We start from the raw sequence: 23,550 nt of genomic DNA, 5'->3' as shown, positions 1-23,550 counted from the left end.
AATGAACGTATATGTCTGACTAACTTACGCCAAGCAACCATTTCTGAACTCTGGATCCAGTGCTTACTGTGTTTCTAGATAGTAGTCAATCTAAATTACATTGCAAACTTGGCATATTATCTAGTAAAACTGGAGTGGGACTACTGTGGAATTCATTTAAACTGTCAGCATCCCTAGTAGCATAACATTGATGCTTCTCATTCAATCAATGCTGACAGGCTGAAGTGAATATGCTGGGTTCTGTGGAAGTCGACGGTGTTAATAAGCCAGATGAATGATTTTGATCTAAATCTTCTTCATTAGTTTACAAGAGTTATTGCATGGTATGACTTGAAAAGCTGAGTTACTTGAAAATATTATTAATTCAAATCAAACCTGGTCAAATTTGATTTTTAATCTTCATAGACTGGACTTTATTGACTAGAACTTATAGAACATAAAGCCGTGTCCACACTAAACAAAAGTTCGACATACCGTACATGTTCGGCAAACATGTTTGTTGAGGAGCTCAGGGATAAACATTTTATAAAGTTTGGACAATCATTGTTTGTCAAACAGAAAATTACTGTTCTCCCAAATATTTTCAGTGTTTACAGCTGTAAAACATAAAACCTGTTCTCCTCACTTACAAATATTTTGTTTGGTGACGCGTCCACACTGGCCACGGGCAAACATTGTTTGTCAAACATAATAGAATTTGCCCAAACTATTTCAACAAATATGTTTGTCGAACATTTGTTCAGTGTGGACACGGCTGTGCAAAGGCTAAAAATAAACTTTCTACTGGTGATATTTTTCAAAGTTTTTCGATTTGTATACTATCAAGCTATCAAAATTAAAAAGTTTTCACAGGAAAACATTTTTTTTCGATCATTACGTTTTGAGATATGAGCGCCTAAAGTTAAAATTTTTGTGCCAGAACATTTCAAGTTCGGTAGAAGATAAAACCATGAGATTTTAAGGATAGTTTCTTCATGGTATTGTTGATCTAATAAAACAAAAATTTTCTGAAAATGTTTTTTTCTGAGAAAGTTATTCAGTTTACTAAAAATGACCAAAAATAACTTTTGGTTTAATTATTTTCGGTCATTTTTGGTAAATTGAATAACTTTCTCAAAAATTTTATATTTTCAGAGAATTTTTGTTTTAATAGATCAACAATACCATGAAGAATCTATCCTTAAAATCTCATGGTTTTATCTTTCATCGAGCTTGAAATGTTCTGGCACAAAAATTTAAACTTCAGGCACTCATATTTCAAAAAGTAATGATCAAAAAAAATTTTCCTGAGAAAACGTTTCAATTTTTGATAGCTTGATAGTATACAAATAAAAAAACTTTGAAAAATATCACCAGTAGAAAGTTTATTTTAGCCTTTGCACAGCCTTAATAGAAACACATATTTTATGGAGTAAGACAGGTAGGCTATGTATAGTTGTATTTCATAGTATATAGGCTAACTCTATAACAATATTATTCTCAATATTGTGAATATGGTAAGAATAGTCAATTGTTCAACTATTACCATGGTCCAAAAAATACAATAGCTGATGTCATCAGCCTGATAAGTGGTTTGACTCATGAAAATTGATTTTTTTCTGGGACCCTCTGTATTTATGGCAATAAAATAGAGATAGCCCGAGATAAATATTATTAATTCAAAACAAACCTGGTCAACTTTGAATTTTCATCTTGATAGACTCTGGACTATATTGACTACTGTACAGTGAGTTCCACGTTTTATGATGGCAGTGGAGAAATAGGAGAAAAACGTTGCTGATCCTTTGTCTTGTCAATGCCTTCTATGGACGATACCTCATAAAGGTTTATTGATGTAACTGTTCATTCTCGTTAAAAATCAATTAATATTTCATAAAGCAAGAAATTATATGTTTCATTTATTTCATAATGAATTTCCATAACTAAGATGAAATATTTTGTAAATAACTAATTATTACAAAATTATTAATAAAAATTACTTTAAAATTCTACATTGTGAAAAGACGATCTGGCAACAGTGAATTGAAGTGAAATTTACTAAAGAGCTAGGAGTAGAATTTATCCAGAGTTAGTAGACTTTCTGTTTACTGACTTTGGAATTTATCACCATGATAACTTTTCAATAGATCAAAGGTAGGGGAGTGAACTAAAGCTTGAAATTTGAATCTGATTCATGAATTTGTTCTATTATATAACAAGAGAAAAAAACTATAACTATCAATATGATAACTCTTTTATGATCAAAGGGGAGTGAACTAAAGCTTGAAATTTAAATCCGATTCATGAATTTGTTCTATTAACAAGAAAATCGATGACAATCATTGGATAAAACCATTAGCCTAGTTATGAAAATACTTAGATCCAAAATATCTACGATAAAGTTTGTAGATCACATATCAAAGTTTTGGAATCTCTTCAAGGGAATTCATTATTAATTATTATTATTATTATCATTATTGATTTCCATTCACGAGAAAAATAATTATATATTATAACCTCACAATACTGAAAGGTAAAAGAAACGGACATTGATTAAATACAACAGAACAGTTTGAAATTTATAAAGCCACCATCCTAGACAGTAACAACATACTAAATAAACAGCTGAATTTCAAATCCAACAAACTTATTGATCACATAATAAACACCACAAATCTTCCTAACCGTCAAAACATTTCCGGTCTGCACTGTTGAAAATGATCGCTAGACGGTCAAAAGTAATTCAGTCAGTAAGTAAAAGTTTTTAATTATTTACTTAATAAATTGACTGCATGTCATGTTCAAATACATAAAAAAGTGGATTATAATATTGTCAATATACATTTCACGTTTGAAACAAAAGTAATTCAGTTTTTTGAGGTTGTAGCCTATAGGCCTACTCAATAAAGTAGAATTGGAATGAAATAAATAAATTTCTCTCAATCAAAATGATATGTAGTTATCAAAACTTGATAACTAGATATAATAATGTCAGTAAAATGTAGCCTACAATACAATTATATCAATATTACCATATCACTGTTAGTTTAATTGAACCCAAATCATGTGGTGATGAGGTCACAGTCCTTGTGTGAACCATATAATACCGCAATCTCCGGTCTGATAGAATAGACGAGTGCATTATTTATTTTAACCATTTTTTCTTTTACAGGATCTTTGACGATTTCTTTAATACCTGGTCTATGAACCAAGAATGCATTGTCCAGAATTAAGAACTCGTATTCCTTCACACACATTATGTAACCCTGTAAAAGCAACAATTTAGAAACATTATTTATTCAAGTTCATCAACAGATAATACCAGCATTGAAAGAATTTTTCCAGACGACCATAGCCATAAAAGAATGACTAATCTCCAATTCAAATATGAACTGTAAATTGGGACAAGTTCGAAAGAGAACTTTTGAAAAAGTACGGTAAGTAATAAAAATTATAACAAGAATAAACTTTCTCGCCCTGCGCCTGATTCTTAGAAATCATGAAATTATTATTACTATGCAAAAATATTAATATTAATACTAGTATAATATTTTCTATTAGTATTAATATTATTACTGTGAAACAATCGACTGGTAGGCCTATATGAAGGTTAAGGTAAAATAATAAAAACCTGGTGTGGCGTACTCACACAACTTTCCTTGCCGTTATGAAAATTGATCACCTGACGCTAGTGTTCCCGCGCATCTCAAAGCTACTATTCAAAGATTTGAGTCAGCTGGTGACAGGGCAATAACGCTGGAGACACACATGAGGTCTGCTATCTCTTCATAGTGAATGATTTAATAGAATCAACAATAATTGAATAATCATATTTTCTCGAATTTAAAGCTTATTTTCAATTTTAGGTGAAAATGTTACTGAACATTTTAATTGTAGAGATTCTCATGCTCAATCTACTCCACTTGATTTTTTTTGTTCAAATTGTATCTGAAGCCTGATAATTGGGCATCTAGAATCGAACTTTGCATTGATGGGGCGGAGCTCATGAGATTTTTACAGACATGGACTTGTGGCAGTTGATAGTGCTTATCGATGACTATTCTAGGTATGAATTTGATCAAAATCGTTGGAGCCGTTTCAGAGAAAATCACGAAAAACCCTGTTTTTGACAACATTTTCACCATTTCAGCCGCTATCTTTAATTGCATTTGATCGAAATTGTTCGTGTCGGATCCTTATAGTGAAAGGACCTCAAGTTCCAAATTTCAAGTCATTCCGTTAATTGGGAGATGAGATATCGTGTACACAGACACACACACACACACACACACACAACACACACACACACACACACACACACACACACACACACACACACACAGAAATTTAGAAATTGGGGTACCTTAATTTTTTTCGGAAAGCAATACTTTCCTTACCTATGGTAATAGGGCAAGGAAAGTAAAAATACAATTCAAAAACAAATAAAGGGTAGTCTACATTGTCAATCTAGATTGAAAATAATATGTTTTCGTTTCAACTGAAAATTGAATAATACCATGAGAATAGAACGCTCAAATATTATGCAAGAATACTCTTTGCAATACATATAAATGTTAAGTTACATGTATGATTAGGTAGTCAATAATAACCATGATTATCATGATATACCGTGTGTTTGAAAAAAATGACCCTATTTCAAACAGTTTTATTCATTTGAAAAAAATGGTGCTCACAAACCAATTTCTCATCAAATTACTCACAGAATTATAAAGTTTATAATGATGTATTTGAAGTGTTCCATGTGCCCTGCTTTTGAGGCTCGGACGACATCTAGACGGTTGCCAAATTCATTATTCCATACTGCTCGCAAGATGTCTTCTCGGACTGTAACTATTGCAAGAGTTACCCTGGTTCTTACCTCCTCAATATCAAGTGCCAAGGGAGGAACAAAAACACGATCTCTAACGTATCCCACAGGAAAAATCATACAGTGTTATGTCAGGGGACCGTGGAGGCCAGGAATGCATAGCCAAGTCTTGCAGTCCTGTGCGCCCTATCCAAGTTGGTGTTGAGGAAATAGAGTAGGCCTACATCCTTTTGCCATCAAAAGGAGGGAACATACAGCACTTATAAATACATAATAAAAAAAACTTGATAAAAAATGTGAGTAATTTGATGTAAAATTGGTTTGTGTGCACCATTTTTTAAGATAAATATGAATGTTTGAAAATGGGTCATTCTTTTTGAAACACTCTGTATCATATCTAGTTAATTTATAGATATAGCAGTAAATATAAGTATCTATTCAGTCAAATCCCAGGACCTCCATTTCCCATGCTACTCACAATCAGTAGAAATTTTTCAAATTGACTAGATTAGTCACTCAGAGTCACATAGATTTGTATCTATTCTATGTATAATAGACTGTATCATCGATTCAATGAATCATATATTATTCATCTTGCATCATATCGAAGTATTAGTTTCTCATATACTATCATATAATGTATCACAATAATATGAATATGATTGAAATAAAAAAATCATGAGCTTATCAGTCTCGAAATAGAAGGAAAAGTAGAGATCAGCAAATAAAGTATAATATTTTCGTCAATTGCAAGCTAATTATTGATGAAATCAGTTGAAAGTAATCAATAATTGTAATTGAAAGATTTTTGGGCTATTTCAATCAGATTTGCGCCTTATTGCACACTCCAATGCAGGACGTGAGATGTCAAGGGTAGCGGGACTATTTCAAAGCCTTGGTTGAAATTTAAATGGAGAAAATAATAATTCATTCTTACCATATAACTTGACAAGAATTATTCTGTAGTGAAGTTATAATGGCACCATTTGATTAACATTGGTGTGCTATCCTTGTCTATCTTTCAACTACCAGATTAAACTTGTCGAACTTATCAAACTACATAAGTAAACTTGTTGAACTTATCGAACTACCTGAGTAGACTTGTCAAACTTATCGAGCTACCTGAGTAAACTTGTCAAACATATCGAACTACCTGAGTAAACTTGTCAAACTTATCGAACTACCTGAGTAAACTTGTCAAACTTATCGAACTACCTGAGTAAACTTGTCAAACTTATCAAACTACCTGAGTTAACTTGTCGAACTCAGTGAACTACCTGAGTAAACTTGTCAAACTTATCAAACTACCTGAGTTAACTTGTCGAACTCAGTGAACTACCCAAGTAAACTTGTAAAACCTATCGAACTACCTGAGTAAACTTGTCAAACTTACCAAACTACCTTAGTAAACATGTCAAACTTATGAAACTACCTGAGTAAACGCATGTCAAACTGCTTATTGAACTACCTGAGTAAACTTATCAAACTTATCAAACTACCTGAGTAAACTTGTCAAACTTATCACACTACCTGAATAAACTTGTCATACGTTCCCTCCCAGCTGATTCTTTCCTCATAGAACGGCTCATCATTGGTGCCAATGTAGATAGGCTCCCAGTGGCCGTCTCGTTTTGCGACGAAGAAGACATGCAGGGAATTGTCAGCCTTAGCTGACGTATTTAACCAGTAGACAATGTTGCCTAAGCCTGGAATTCTGTGGCAATCATCACACACGTACTTGTGGAAAGTAACAGCCGTTCCATTCTCCATCATTTTCATCTGTCAAATCAAACACTCACTTGTCAACAATCTCATTATACAGGTTGTCGCCCAAAAGTTTTATCAGCCTAAGACCATAGATTCTACAAAAGTCATGAAATTGGCAACAAAATATGTCTAATGTCAAATCGGAATAAGAAGAAGAAGAAGGGGAAGAGGGGAGAAAGAGAAAGAAGAAGATGAAGAAGAGAGAGAAGAAGAAGAGGAAGAAGAAGAAGAAGAAGAAGAAGAAGAAGAAGAAGAAGAAGAAGGAGAAGAGTGTTCCTCCCTTCCACTAACCTTTGTACAGCCCATAAATGTCACTTAAGTGGCGGACTGCGCTCCTCTGCTGCAGTCAAGGCGCCAGCACCATTCTTATTCCGATTCGAGATTAGTAAAATTGTCTTATATCGACCTTAGTTTTTGAAATATATAGATTTGCTGATGAGTGCACAAACTGAAAAAGTAACATTTTCTTGTTGAGTTCAAAGCCAATTTGAAAACAGTTTGAATGCTCATAGAAAGTTCAAGAACGTCAAACAGAGGAACAAATTATAGGAAAACTTGTTAAATATGATATTACAGTACCCTTTTGTTTTTGAAAAGCTTTTTATTTAAAACATAATAAAAACTAGTTCAAAGCCTGGTTTGGTTTAGTAGAAAAGAGTACTATGAAATTTTTCAACTAACAAATCAAGTAGCCCTAATGGAATGTAGCCCACATTATTGGAATATATAAACTCTGTTTTAAATTTATTCCTCTCCCCAACCATATCCTTAGGATTAGATTTTGAGTACCAGTTCTTGACGTTTTTTCAAAAAATCAATATATTCCGAAAACTAAGGTTAACATAGATATCTTATACTGTAAGTTACATTATTTGTTGTTGCAAATTTCAAGTAGAATCTATGGTCTTCCGCTGTTACATCTATCGTGAGACACTCTAATTGTGGAAAGGTAAGAGCATAAAATAAACAATCTTTTATGATAGAATAGCAAGTAAAATTCATTAAGAGTGAAAAATTATATAAGTATGAGAGAGGAGAAGAAAGCATAGAAGGGTATGACGTTGTGTCTTTTCACCATAAAATAATTTCGAAGAAACCAACTGATCTTTAATAGAATTGGGAAATTGAAAGAATAGATAGCCTAGTCAAGGTATCATTCAAATAAAATCGAATCTTATTTATGATAAAGAGTAGTCATATCATCTATAAAGCCATAAGAGAACCATGCAAAATTGTAATTATGCAGTAATGAGAATTCTTTGGCAGAAATAAAATTATAAAGCGGCTTGTTTACTATTGGCAGATTATAAAAAAAAGATTGCTTGTACAATTTGAGGTTAGAATCCTTTGTTTTGATTTAATACGTCAATCGATCTTAGATCAATTGACAATTTATTGAATTAATATCGAATAAATCAGCTGATTGCTTACTTGACTATTATGAATTAAATTATATTTTACTCAGAAAATTATATATTTCTAGATGTAAAAGAAGGTTCATGTAAGGAGAAAACAACGATTATTATGTTATTCGAATATTTATTGAAATCTAAACAAGTATGAAAAACCAAGAGTATACAAAGCTCACATAAAAAATTAAATGTATACTGCATTGTAGTATCATATATTGAGATTTATTTATTTGAATGCTCACAGGCTATTACATGAGTTTTTTATGTATAAATTTTTATTTATCTTTGTATAACAAAGTTGGAGAAACCCTGAATCTTAAGTAACCAATTACATCACATTTTACTAAGACTAGAAAGCCAATCAGAAGAAGGCTTACAAATTGTCAGAGGAAGAGATGAGAATTCTCTGAGAACTTCTTCTCTCTGGCTTGGGATCTCGACCGATGTGGCAGCACATGAGGATAGGGTTCCTTTCAATTAATTTTTTTTTTAAATCATCAAGCCAGTCCCTTTTTAAATGTCAAGTTTTGTAATTAATGTTTGATTGTTTATGAACTCAGTGATTGTTTAAGAGTTCTTAATCATACAATATTCCCATATACATTTAATACTGATAGAAAATTGCAAACAATCCGGACCATACATGAGCCCAGCGGAGTCGAAAGGATTTGACTAATTAATTATTGGAGATAATTAATAATTATTCTACAAGAACTTCAGTGAACGTCGTTTGAGTGAGTGTTAAGTTTAAATGAGCTCATTCAATGCTAAGGCCTTTTTAGTGAGTTGGGGAGTTATTCAAAAGCACTATATAAATCTGGTTCAAGTTTAAAAATTTCGCAATGTGTCGAACACTATAATATTTTTACTAAGAACTCTTTTTATGAATATATTTGATAGATGTATTAAGCTTATTTCCATGCATGGCACGAATCCATACCCTGAGATTTGAATGATTATTCTATTATTTATTAATTATTGTTTGAAATATATTCTATTGAACCCATAGACTGAACAGGTTCCAGTTTGTCAAATTCTTAATCAACCTGAAGTTTCACATCATCAGTATTAATAAATGAATAGATATTTTTTATGGCTCACTATATTGTGAATGCTAACAACTCCTGTGATAGTTGTTAAAATATTAGAGAATTTATTTATTCAAAGAAAATTATATTTATCAAGAAATATTTTTGTCTATGTTATTTTATGGGAATATATTTCATGTTTTATGTCAGCATACAAAATTCTAGAAGTTTTTATTATTTTCCTAATTCATCTCGTGATATACAGTTTGAGCTGTCTTGGTACCAAGCATTATTATTCTGCAGCATATATAATTAGTGAATTAATTAATATTGATCTTATTCAGAGCACTTATTACTTATCATCCTTTGATGATAGTAATACTATTCAGCCGGCAAAATCTTACGGATATTTATATTAATAAGTCTACAATATATCATATAAGGATCCAGAAAACTTCAAGAACTGGCGTTGTAAGTCTCAAGGAATTTCGAAAGGATAAATTGGTGCATACCTGTATTCATGACGAGCGTTTTAAGGATCAACTAGAAAAACCATAGTCGATTTTCATTATTCTCGATTGAATATATGGTTACTGATAATCAGTCACTAACTATCCTTTTGACTTCCTTATTGGTATTCTTCAATATCTTCACGAGAGCAGCGGTAAGAATTATTGATCATCAGTTATTGAAACCCATGGTGATTCATTACATTGAGAGTATTCATGCAAGTTACATTGTGAGAACCTACAGCAGTCAGCAGTTTCAATACAACTTCTTGGAACTCTCCTGGAACTGTTGGAGCCAGCTTTCTCACGCATCGAGCGTCAGTCCTGCTTACAACATCGAAGCGAGAGGTACTCACTTTATCAAATTCACTTGTTTAAATTGTTTTATTCCAAATTTTGTGTTTTGTAAAAATAAAGATTTCTTTTTAAAAAGAAATCTTACTGAACGCATTATTTAGCTGGCGCAGTCGGTAGGACGATCGGGATTAATGAACATAATCTTCAGTTTTTAAACTGTTAACGATCGTCTGTAATATAAGGACCTCGCGTTCGCGACATCCGAAAAGTGTGGTGAATTATCAAGCTGCGAAACACCAACATTGTGAAGTGCAGTGGATATCAAACTTCGATATCATCATCACCAAATCTTCTTCATCGAACGTGCATCATCAACGCTGAAAGGACATCAGAAGAGATGAGCATAGCATTCGTTTTAGTGTAAGTCTTAATTTTAAGTTTTAATATTGTAATATTTTAGTTTGGTTATTCTCGAAACATTTAAATATTCCAGAATGCCTAATCAATCAGTAGATACAGCACCCTCTGCTGCTACCCCTGTTTTAAGAAAAGAATTCCTGGATATGATACCAGAATTCTCTGGAGAGCCATTATTATTAAACAGATTTGTATCGATTTGCGATAAAGTAGTTGCTAAGTTTTTTGTACAATCGAATCCCGATGATTTTCAAAATGAATATCTATTTTCTACTATTATTTCTAGACTCAAAGGTAGAGCTTTAGAACTTGTAACCAGTGGAAACACTTATGCTTGGCCTGAAGTGAGAAGAGTACTTCTCGACGGCTATCTTGACAAACGTGATTGTTTCACGTTGAATATTGAAATGACAGAAATGAAACAAGAAAGTAGCGAAAGCCCTTTTCATTTTCACGAGAGAATTCAAAAGATTCTCAACTTACAACTTGCATATTTCCTTACGAAGATGGCAGCAAATTCAACTATTCTATGCGAATACGCAAAGCAGCTTGCCCTTAGGGTATTTTTGAGAGGTCTGAATGAACCTATAGGATCACTGATGAGAACAAAAAACCCTTCAAGTCTAAGTGAAGCTTTGAGTATGATCACAAACCATTGCAGTGGCTATTCTCAATAAAAGAACCAAATTCCAAACTTCTCCGCTGGAGATTGAAACTAGAAGAATACGATTACGAGATTTGTTATAAAAAAGGAATTTTGAATCAAAACGCTGATGCTCTATCTAGGATCCAATTGAATAATAATGATGTTATTCCAGGTCCTTCAAGACAAAATACAGGTGAAGAAGTAGATAAGATAATAAACGAAGCTATTGAAATGCATTTTTCTGAACTTGACGATCAATCTATGATAGGAAATGTAGACGACAACGATGTACGTGACAACAACCTTGACATTCGAGAAGAACAACATGACTCTGACGATCAAACAGTGCATTCAGACTATCACGGTAATGAAATGATTGGAATTCAAACTCTCGACGAACCAGTGAACTTTGCTAAAAATCAAATATTACTAAATCTAGTGAAATACAATCCACGAAAAGTAAAAATACAAAAACTATTTGAAAACAAGTGCCGAATTATTGTAGAAATTTCCGAGAATAATTTTGAGAAAGATGTAGTAGAATTTGTAAAAGAATATCTAGTTCCGAATGTAAAATATTGTCTATACTTTGAAAATGATTTCTACGAAAAATTCACTGTAGTAATTGCAACTTATTTCAAAAATACACAACTCAAACTAGTACGTTGTACGAAAAAACTGATTGATGTCACAAACGAGGAAGAGACAAAAGAGATAATCGATAACTATCATGTCGGAAAGAATAATCATCGTGGCATTCAAGAAACTTATGAGCAAATTAAAAGAAAGTACTACTGGCCAAATACTCGAAACAGAATTCAAAATTTCATCAATAGATGCGACATTTGCTTAAAAACAAAATACGAAAGAGTACCCTTGAACTTGGAAATGAATCTTACCCCCACTGCTTCAAAACCACTTCAAACTATTCATATCGATAGCATCACCTTTGACAAAAGAAAATTTTTGACGATAATAGATAGTTTTTCACGTTATGCACAAGCCTATCCACTTACTAGTGCACAAGGAATTGAAATAGTTGATAAACTACTCGATTTCTTCAGTCATCACGGTGTTCCAGAAAGTATAGTTTCAGATAATGGTGCAGAGTTCACTAATAATGTGGTGAAAGAATTGATGGCACTTCATAAGATAAAGATTCACTTTATTAGCACACAACATCCCCAGTCAAACGGTATGTGTGAAAGATTGCATTCAACCCTTGTCGAGCATATTAGACTCCTTAATAATCAAACTCAATTCAAAGACGATTCTATCGAGAGAAAAGTGAAACATGCAATTTTAGCGTACAATAATAGTATTCACTCTGTAACAAAACTAACTCCATTTGAAATTCTGAACGGACACATAAACGCAAATGCTTTATTTGACATTGACATTGGCAAACAGATGATGAACGACTATGTCAATCAACACAGAGAAAAAACCAAAAAGCTGTATGAACACATTAGAGAAACGAATCAAGCAATTAAAGAAAAGGTTATCGAGAAAGTGAACGAGAATAGAGAACCATTGCCTGAAATTCCATCCGATATCTACGTTAAAAATATGCAGAAACAGAGTAAGACAAAAAACAAATATAACAAAGAGAAAATCGAATCTGTGAACAGAGACCTTAAAACAGCTAAAATCGTACCGAGACACCATAACACAAAATCTAAAATACACCTTTCCAAAATTAAAAGACCTAGAAAAATCATCAAAACTAATGACATTGAAAAACCTAAGACAGTGACTCAACTGACTATTGACAATGACAATCCTTTTCCAGGTCCCTCTTCATCCTGTACGCAGCAAGATCAGGAACAGCAATAGACATTAAGAATGTTACTATTAATTCTGGAATTGTACCAATTAACCTTGGCAAAGCCAAACTTGTATATAACTCGCACGTTTTTGTACATAACTATGATCTGAAATCAATGTATTCAGAAATTGAAAATTTGAATAATTACTATGATAAGGTATCTCACTATTTTTGGAAAAATATTAGTATAAGTTCAAAAACCGATTTCGTTACAGAAAACAGTAGTAAATTAAGAGATGCAATCAACTATTTGAAATTCATCAACCATACAAAGTCTGTTATTGAAGAAAAATTGGAAATGATTTTGTTTTACAATGAAAATGTCAAACGCAATAAAAGAGGTTTAATAAATAGTCTTGGATCTGTTTTAAATTTATCACTGGTAATTTGGACGCATATGACGAACAAAAATACGATAAGTTGATTCTCGAACTGTATAATAATCAAGATAATTTAGCCAATCAAATTTCAAACCATTATTCAATCAGTCAAAACATTATTGTAGAATTCAACGAAACAATTAAACTTGTGAACCAAAACTTCAATGAATTGAAAGAGAAATTTTTGATAATTAATGATGATTTAAACGATTTCATAGAATTAGAAAAAATTAAAGATATTCTGAATCAATTACTTATAGCTTATAATATTTTATTAGACGTAGTTCATGACATTGAAAATTATATTTTACTCAGAAAATTATATATTTCTAGATGTAAAAGAAGGTTCATGTAAGGAGAAAACAACGATTATTATGTTATTCGAGTATTTATTGAAATCTAAACAAGTATGAAAAACCAAGAGTATACAAAGCTCACATAAAAAATTAAATGTATACTGCATTGTAGTATCATATATTGAGATTTATTTATTTGAATGCTCACAGGCTATTACATGAGTTTTTTATGTATAAATTTTTATTTATCTTTGTATAACAAAGTTGGAGAAACCCTGAATCTTAAGTAACCAATTACATCACATTTTACTAAGACTAGAAAGCCAATCAGAAGAAGGCTTACAAATTGTCAGAGGAAGAGATGAGAATTCTCTGAGAACTTCTTCTCTCTGGCTTGGGATCTCGACCGATGTGGCAGCACATGAGGATAGGGTTCCTTTCAATTAATTTTTTTTTAAATCATCAAGCCAGTCCCTTTTTAAATGTCAAGTTTTGTAATTAATGTTTGATTGTTTATGAACTCAGTGATTGTTTAAGAGTTCTTAATCATACAATATTCCCATATACATTTAATACTGATAGAAAATTGCAAACAATCCGGACCATACATGAGCCCAGCAGAGTTGAAAGGATTTGACTAATTAATTATTGGAGATAATTAATAATTATTCTACAAGAACTTCAGCGAATGTCGTTTGAGTGAGTGTTAAGTTTTAATGAGCTCATTTAACGCTAAGGCCTTTTTAGTGAATTGGGGAGTTATTCAAAAGCACTATATAAATTTGGTTCAAGTTTAAAAATTTCGCAATGTGTCGAACACTATAATATTTTTACTAAGAACTCTTTTTATGAATATATTTGATAGATGTAGGAAGCTTATTTCCATGAATGGCACAAATCCATACCCTGAGATTTGAATGATTATTCTATTATTTATTAATTATTGTTTGAAATATATTCTATTGAACCCATAGACTGAACAGGTTCCAGTTTGTCAAATTCTGAATCAACCTGAAGTTTCACATCATCAGTATTAATAAATGAATAGATATTTTTTACGGCTCACTATATTGTGAATGCTAACAACTCCTGTGATAGTTGTTAAAATATTAGAGAATTTATTTATTCAAAGAAAATTATATTTATCAAGAAATATTTTTGTCTATGTTATTTTATGGGAATATATTTCATGTTTTATGTCAGCATACAAAATTCTAGAAGTTTTTATTATTTTCCTAATTCATCTCGTGATATACAGTTTGAGCTGTCTTGGTACCAAGCATTCTTATTCTGCAGCATATATAATTAGTGAATTAATTAATATTGATCTTATTCAGAGCACTTATTACTTATCATCCTTTGATGATAGTAATACTATTCAGCCGGCAAAATCTTACAGATATTTATATTAATAAGTCCACAATATATCATATAAGGATCCAGAGAACTTCAAGAACTGGCGTTGTAAGTCTCAAGGAATTTCGAAAGGATAAATTGGTGCATACCTGTATTCATGACGAGCGTTTTAAGGATCAACTAGAAAAACCATAGTCGATTTTCATTATTCTCGATTGAATATATGGTTACTGATAATCAGTCACTAACTATCCTTTTGACTTCCTTATTGGTATTCTTCAATATCTTCACGAGAGCAGCGGTAAGAATTATTGATCATCAGTTATTGAAACCCATGGTGATTCATTACATTGAGAGTATTCATGCATCTACTACTGAGCTAGAGCTGTTGTCTGAACCCAGTATATTTGCGAGCCGGACGGCCTTAACTTTTTGCAAATTTATTTGCAAGCTAGGGATCTTAACAGCTGCACTAGTATATATTATCCAATATACTATTTCATGTAAGAATGTCACCCAACATGGATGGCAATATACCGTTTCACAAGGGGAAGATCAGATTAGATTAGATTCATTAATTCAATTAAGTTACAATACATGAAGATGGGAAGGGAAGGGTGAGGGAGGAGAAGGAAAGAGAACAAGGAGAAGCCGAGGTAAGAGTGGAGAAAGAACGAGAAGTAGATTGAAAAAAGATGGATGTTCCTTTTCTAGATTCAAATAGAATCGAAGGGCTAAATTAATCAGCAGACCAGGTCAATCATGAGGTTTGAATAATACAATTATTCCCACACTATGTCACAATTCACACGTTGGAAATGATAAATCCAGTATAATCTAATATCGAATTCTGAAATAATTAGCTCTTTATATCAATGAATAGTTGAGAGAGTTCTCATTTCAATTACAAAATAATAAGGTTTCTGCATATCTTCTGATATTATAGTTCATATAGATTATTTATTCTATTTTGTTCTATTCTTTATTGTGCTACAGTTTTCAAATAATAAATTTAGTATTATAGCGAGTGAAAGTGTTGAATTTAAAAAATAGATACCGGTAGCTTAAATCAGTGTTTCAAAGATGAATTTAATGTTTTCACAGTTGTTGATTGTCAATAGATGGTCCAGGAAATATGCGATGTACGATGAATTACACAGAATTCCATATTCTTTCCATCTTCAATTTCAGGATGGATATGAGCTGAGTTGAATTAGAAAAAATCAATTTAGTCTGTCATTCTTCAGTAATAATTAATGGTTACAATTTGAGCAACTCTCTCTCATGAGATGAATAATTATTTTCCAGTTTTTCAATGATGAGGAAGTGATAATTATTTGTATAGGTCTTCTAAGGAACAATTATCTACAGCTGGTACCAATCAAATACGGTACACTAGCTTCAACTCCAAATCACCGTTTTAATACCAGTACACAATTGATCACAGGGTGACGTGTTTATTATACAGGTAGTAACTTTGGATGCTAAATTATAAGTAGCCACTCGGCCTGAAATTTCAAAAACATAGGTCTGTAAAATTGATTAATAAATAATTATTAGTCCCCTTATTAAAATTTCTGGTCAGAAACCATCCCCAATATTCACACAACATATTCCCAAAGTTTCATGCCGTTCTGTCAAGTAGTTTTCGAGTCTATAGGAAACAAACAAACTAACAAACACACAGACATTCATTTTTATATAAAGAGATGCCTACATCAAGTCCTAAAAAATCAAACAGTTTGTTATTTGAATTTGCATGATGAAATGTAATATCTTCAGCAAAAATGTCTTCATAGATTAATGTTGTCACAAATCTCAACACTCACCAACTCATCCTTGTTATTTGGCACCTGCATTGTTTTATTCACTTCGAATAGTGGCAGAACAAACACTTTTGGTTTGTTTCTCTTGAGCACTGGCTCCTGTCGAAGCAACATGTCGAAGAATTGGTCGATCATACCAAGACTTGGATACAGTTCGATATCGGAAGACAGTATATAGTGAGTGGTAGCAGCCACTCGGGCTATGTTCCGGCCCACATTCACCATGTACAGCAGATTGTTCTGCTTCCGATACAAAACACGGGTTCGATTCACCCACGGGGCTGGCATTCTGCAATCGGTTTGGCCAGCTTGCAGAATCTGGTCGCCGTGCGGAATAGGCCTATGTTTGGGCATGTGCTCTTGAGGGAAGTAGATATGGAATGAGACAAAGTCTCTTATCAACTCAGAACCGCATTGTCGGAGATACCTGGTTGGAAAACAACATTTTATAAAACTTTTTGCTCAGAGAATTCAACTGAATAATGCTTAAAACCATGTAATTACACATGGTTAAATGAATTACCCAGTTTTCATCACTTCTCTAATCAAATCAAAACCTTAATTGCAGGAAACATTGAACAATGCTATAAACGTCCAAACACATCGAATCAAAAATGATACACTTGCGTACAGACTCATGCGCCATGAAATCACGCATTTCATCAGATAATGCTATGCTTATTATATCTGTCACCTGGTCAATAGATTTTTAAAATATATTCTTCATTTGAAACAGCCCAATGTTATCATAATATTAAAAGTGTTAAATATTCTTTTTATTTCATTTTTTTATCATTACACCCACCAAAACCCTTAGTTACATCTCTTTCCTTCCTCGCCCTTAGAGTATTCCTACAGAAACAGTGAGATACAGATATATTTGGTTGAAAAAGTTCAGAATTACCTACGCACCTTCACGAGGATGGGAGCGAACCGTTGCCGTTTTTAAACTGATTCTACCGAAATTACCTCTTTGTTTCGCTTCTTCTCTTAGACAATTTATTATCAACACACGAGCTTCCTGACTTCTATGAAATCTCACAGTAGTGTAGGCCTACTTCATGAGAGAAATTCTAAAATCTGAGGTTTGCACATACTGTTTCGGACTATGTGCTACATTATCTAAATTTGAGAGATGAATAGCACAAGGTTACCTTATTTTTCCTCTTCCTATCATTTCGATAATGTACTTATTGTATAAATGAATAAAGAGAGAGAAACTCAAGTGTATTTTTCTCCATAGAATATGCACAGATTGATCATAATTGAGAACAATTTGGAATCTGAGGTTTGCACAGACTTATATGGATTCAAGTAAATTTTTGCCTACAGAACATTTACAGATTGACTGTCTACTCATTAAAATCATATGAAAAGTTCAAATATCCTATTATATTAAGCGAGCAATTTCTGTATTTATATAATTATCTGGTTATTTTTATATCTGGTTATTTATGTTTTACGGATCTCGAAAACGACTCCAACGATTTTCACGAAATTTGGAACATAGTAGGTTTATGATATAAAGATTTGATTGCACTAGGTCTCATTCTTTGGAAAACTCGCTGAACTACATTATAAAAGGATAATTCATCCTTGGAAAACATGATAATTTTGTCGTCTCTCAATAACAGAAGATGCATGTGCCTGTATGGGAGAGAGACAGAATTATTTCCAGCTGTGTAATCATAATCAATCAGCGAGAAATTTTATCTAGCTAGACAATTTATTCGATTTGATCAACATAATCTGATTTGTTGACATGACATGATAATCCTCCTAAACTAGAGTATATCATAATTTTTAAAGTTGATCATCATTTGACAATTTCAAGTGATTAGTGAGTGCTATTTTGTTATTCAATTTGGTTTGTATATAATCTAAATTATATATTTTTTCAAATGTTTGAACAAGAAATTGAACCTGATTTCAAGTGTATGGAACATAACCTACTTTCTGGATTATTTATAGTGTATGAATCAAAACTCGGGAAAGTAACAGTTTTGGGCTGCGCCTGTTAGTACTTCCCCAATAATTTTAAAGAATTGTGTTCGGTTTATCAAAAGTCAATAAATAAATAACGAGTGAAGCTCGGTGCCCCGATATTAAAAATATAAAATACCGAATAATCATCGTGTTGGTTCAGTTACACACACATCCATTTTTGGACAAACGATTTTTTGCAGTCCTTATAAATCCTAACAGATTGAACAGATGATGTGTGTCAAGTTCCGTTTAATCTGATAAAATTCATGAGGACGGCAAAAAATCGAAAGTCCAAGAATCGATGTATGTAAATACATATACTATATGTTGTTGTTTGTGTGTTTTATTAATGAACTGGGCCTGAAAAAAGCATAAGCATATATATATAGATGTATGTGAAACTGGCTTTACATTATGAATCTATTGCTTTCTGATTTCTGGTTACCTGATACTGTCGAGTGTTTGATCGAAATCGGTCCCTGGCGCGTAAACCGCAACGGAAACTGGACCACGCCACCTCTCAACCACAGGCTCCACATTGTCCAGAAAGGTGTATTCCGTATGAGTAGTGTAGGTGATACTCTCCCAACAGTGTGGCCTGCGTCCCTCTGCCATAACATAGTTATATAGCACCCAATAATTGCCTCGTTTCTCTGTCAAAGACCGCCCATCTTTATCGTGACAATGAATCACTTTTTTCAAATCCCGTTCGCGACTTGAATTTCCATTAAGTTTTACATCCACTTTCTCCCTTCCACTTGCATCTTCTACAATATTCTTATTCACTTTTACTGGTTCTGTGTTTTCACTTTTACCATTTTCTTCGATTGTTTTAACTTCTCCGCCAGTATCATCATCTGCTTCAACACTTTCACAAAGTTGTTCCTTCCAGTTCTTTCCAAACAGATTCTTCAAGATATTCCCATGCTGATTTCCGATTGTTTGGTCCATTGGTTCTCCATTAATCTCAGTTTGGAAGTCACTAGTGAGATTGACCGCTGTTGTGGGCAGGAGATTGTTTGACTCTGCAAAAGAAAATTGAAAATAACTAGTCAGTTATTAGTCAGTTGCATAGAGAAAATATAGCATACGAAGATATCCCATGGTAAAGGGCTTCTACGTTCCAAATTCCATTTTTAACTCAAGCCAGTAGTTTTTTCATGACGCTGATAGTCTCATACTGTGCCGTTCTTACACTCTCACCTCAACAAAACACTAATGATAGACAGTAGACGATAGACAGATATTTGAATAGAGAAAAGATATCCTATGGTAAAGGACTTCTATGTCCCGAATTTCATTACTAACTAAAACTTATGGTTCAAGTAGTCCTTAATCATGATGCTGATAGTCTCATACTGTACCGTTCTCACACTCTCACCTCAACAAAACACTAATGATAGACAGTAGACGACAGTCAGATATTTGCATAGAGGAAAGATAGCATAAGAAGATATATCATGTTAAAGTACTTCTATGTCCCGAATTTCATTGCTAACTAAAGCCGATAGTTTAAGTAGTTCTTCATCATGACGCTGATAGTCTCATACTGTGCCGTTCTTACACTCTCACCTCAACAAAGCACTAATATAAACAATGAACGACAGTCAGTTATTTGCATAGAGAAAAGATAGCCTTTTTGTGTAGTTGAGAAGTTGATATTGTGATAATTATTCATATCAAGAAATTGTCAAAAAACCACTGATTCATTGATAATTAGAAGGACCGGTTTTGGTTATTACACCATTGTCAATCTCTGATAAGCCCATGGTAAAGGGCTTCAATGCTCCAAATTCTCGATAGTATCCAAGTCCTAGTAGGCTAGTTCTTTTACACGAAGCTATGTAATGCTGGTAGTCTCTCATACTGTGCCGTTCTTACACTCCCACCTCACACTATAATAATACTCAGTTGTCTACAGAAATCGACATGAGTTAACAGAGAATTGGTTTGAAATTTGGATCATAAACACCCTATATACCATGGGATATAATATATCTTACGCTTCAATTTTTTATGACTATACTCTATTGTTAGAGTATAGAAAATGAACAGAAATGGATTGATTAGGTACATCACAGCCATCTCTAGTTGTATATATTGAGAGAATCGAGAGAATAGAAACTCTACATTAACTCTACAAACTATGTACTACTCTACAATGTAGAAACTCTACATTAACAAACTCTACATTACTAGGTTTTCCCCAATCTGAGAGCAGTGAAATTGGAAATAGTGTAGTAAAGCAGTCCATGGTAAGTTGAAATGCAATGAATTACTAACTTATGCATTGCATCATTTAATGCGATGCAATTCAGCTAGCTTAATTAGCTCTGATTCCCTCTTCATCAATTTCAATTTGAACATACACAGAGAATCAAAGTTGTATTATCTGCTTGTTGGACAAGGCATTCAAATTTCATCTAGAGAATTCTATGAGCAGACATAATTTTTCCATCCAATCATTTTACAATCAATCCCAAAATCAAGATTTTGACATCAGTCTTATGAGAATGATATGAGAAAAATATAAAAAACATCAATACGGTCAATTCCATAAATTATATTTTAGCAACTATTATTGTTGTGATAGTTTTTGTAGCCACTTTGGTAGAGTCACTAGCTTTTATTTTATTGATTTGTTTATAAACTAAACTAATCCTATACTAAACTTGTTGAATTTAACTCTTGGAAAATTGTAACATACTATAAATAAATATATGAATAAAAGACATCTACAATTCTCCAAATTGAATCACAATTTAAAGTTACAATCGTTGTTCAAAATTTGAAATATTGATAAATAATTGAATGAAAGTGACACACCACATTGCTACATTTGGACTTTGGGCTTTGGCCTGTTGTGAATTTCTAGAATTAGTGCTTGTTAAATGCTTGTTAAAGGTTGGCGCACACAGATCGTCATCGGACGAACGGCACGCATCGGACGGATCGTACTTTTTTTAGATACTGTGCACACTAGTCGTCATTGGAGCATTGGCATTTCAGTTCATTGCGACTTTTGTCGAGTCGTGTACGAATTGGGAATTCAATATACAGATATTACAGTATATGAGTGATGGATAGCAGTGGCGAAGAAGAAGTTATAATTGTTACTTGTTTGTAGATGAAGAAGAGGTACAGCGACGTAGGAAGAGAAAACGGAAAATGTGAAAAATGAAAAGGATAGAATACGGAGAATTTAATCATATGTTTCTTGATTCAATTATTGAAGACGAAGTACATTTTTTTAGCTAATTCCGCATGTCGCAAGTAATGTTTTTTGAGCCTTTGAATGTCCTTAGACAACATATGGTTAAAATGAACTCCATTTATCACCGTGCGATTGAGCCATTGAGTCATTAAATCCGAACGGAGCCGTCGGCTTCAATGCTCCTCTCGGGATTGTTTTCAAAAAAAGAATTCTTAGATGGCTCAGCGGTCTTATGTCTGACTATTTAGAATCCTTATTCAATGTTATTTCTTAGTTTAAATGTAATTTTGGTGGCTTCTAATAAGCATTAGTAAGATGAGCTGTTATTGGAAAGTGTGCAAGGTGAGTGAATGTGAGAGTGAATGGTTGCCAGTCTTTTCATTCTCTCTTCTTTTTCTTTCTCCATTTATTCATAAATTTAAAATTAATTAGAGTGATATTCATTCCTACTTGCAAACGTGAAGTATTGTATTCCAATTCATGAATTTCTTTCTAATAATTCATACCAGTATCTATTAATCTTCTATTAATTATTTTTTATCTTACTGAGTTGTGTGGTTTTGTTTTTCTTATTGATTCTGATTGTAAATATTATGAGTTTGAATAAATAAAATTTGAATTTGAAATTGGATTCCTGACGGAATCTCCTATCTACTATGCGTATAGGTATGTGCAGATAGGTATGCGCACTCCAATTGAAAACAATGCATCAAATCTAATCCTCCGATCCGTCCGATGCGTGCCGTCCGTCCGATGACAATCTGTGTGCGCCTACCTTAATTCTGAATAAATAAATAAATGATAAAATAAAATAGTTTGAATCAGGAAATTAGTTTACCTCGCAGGGAAGTCGGCTCATGAGTTTCAGCTGTATCAGGCATGGCCAACTTTTTTAGCTTTTTATATTCATCCACAGCATTATCATTTGTCCCATAACGAGGATTGAAACGCAGCTGAAGCTTATCAGAAAATATACATCGTTTACTCACAGACTACATTTGAATTTCAAAATTGAAATGAATGAGAGAATAATTGATGATATAATAAATTATTGAAGTAATGTGTATTTGTATGTGTAATGTATTCAAATTGTAATGTGTATTTTAAAGTAATTTTGGTGAGCCATTATTGAAATTCGATTTAATTGACACGGAAAGTGTGTCAATTGATAATTTTTAGAAAATGCTTAGAACATATTTATCACCTCAGATCAAGAATCCATTCGTGTAATGTGCATGATGGATATATCAGTATAAGAATAAGAATAAGAATAAGAATGAGAATGATTTTATTCCTTCAATGCACAACAATGCTATCGGAAACGTCAATTTGATAATAATAATAATACCGTACATAAATTCAGGTTTCACTCTCAATATCAAAATGTACATACTATAATAATTTATCTATATCTGGTATACCGTGATGAATATTGAATCTATTCTGATATAGTTCGAATAGACATCGAGAAATGCAATGACATTAAAGATGCATAGACTCACATGCAGCGCTAGTGTAGTACTTGGGATTGAAATCGACCATTGAGGGGTAACCTATAAGATTATTACATACCAATGCCTATGTAATCTATAATATTACGAATATATAGATATAATATCTCGTGCTAAAATACCCCGATGGCGGCCTTCAATTTCAAGTAAGAGCTATCATTGGGAAGGCATAGGCATTGTGGGTCTATATCTCTTTAAGATCTCTGGAGAAATGTTTCTCAGTTGGAGTTAGGGCAGAGACACATGAGGTGTTTTTTCATACGAGTCAGT

At 32.8% G+C, this 23,550-nt stretch overlaps 1 protein-coding gene across 1 annotated transcript; it reads right to left on the bottom strand.

The window, feature by feature from the left end:
- Positions 1-2,729: 2,729 nt before the first annotated feature.
- Positions 2,730-22,734, bottom strand: LOC111058814 (beta-1,4-glucuronyltransferase 1). Its single transcript, XM_039433598.1, has 5 exons — positions 22,608-22,734; positions 19,001-19,580; positions 16,573-16,996; positions 6,338-6,586; positions 2,730-3,245 (listed from the first exon to the last, which is right to left on the bottom strand). Exons 1-5 carry the CDS (start codon positions 22,648-22,650, stop codon positions 3,042-3,044), a joined length of 1,500 nt encoding a protein of 499 aa, XP_039289532.1. The 5' UTR covers positions 22,651-22,734; the 3' UTR covers positions 2,730-3,041.
- Between the last annotated feature and the right edge of the window lie 816 nt (positions 22,735-23,550).

This window comes from Nilaparvata lugens, chromosome 7 (genome assembly GCF_014356525.2).
Source record: "Nilaparvata lugens isolate BPH chromosome 7, ASM1435652v1, whole genome shotgun sequence".
NCBI lineage: Eukaryota > Metazoa > Arthropoda > Insecta > Hemiptera > Delphacidae > Nilaparvata > Nilaparvata lugens.
The sequence above is the reverse complement of the archived record's forward strand: the minus strand, read 5'-3'. Positions and strand labels throughout refer to the sequence as shown.

What these genes read in the sequence shown, in the direction of transcription:
- LOC111058814 (XM_039433598.1), bottom strand. Translation starts at nt 22,650, where the DNA reads ATGCCTGATACAGCTGAAACTCATGAGCCGACTTCCCTGCGAG. An exon ending in TGAGCCGACTTCCCTGCGAG is followed by an intron (nt 19,581 to 22,607) that starts GTAAACTAATTT and finishes TTTCTTTTGCAG; the next exon opens with AGTCAAACAATCTCCTGCCC. An exon ending in CGTATGACAAGTTTATTCAG is followed by an intron (nt 3,246 to 6,337) that starts GTAGTGTGATAA and finishes TTGCTTTTACAG; the next exon opens with GGTTACATAATGTGTGTGAA.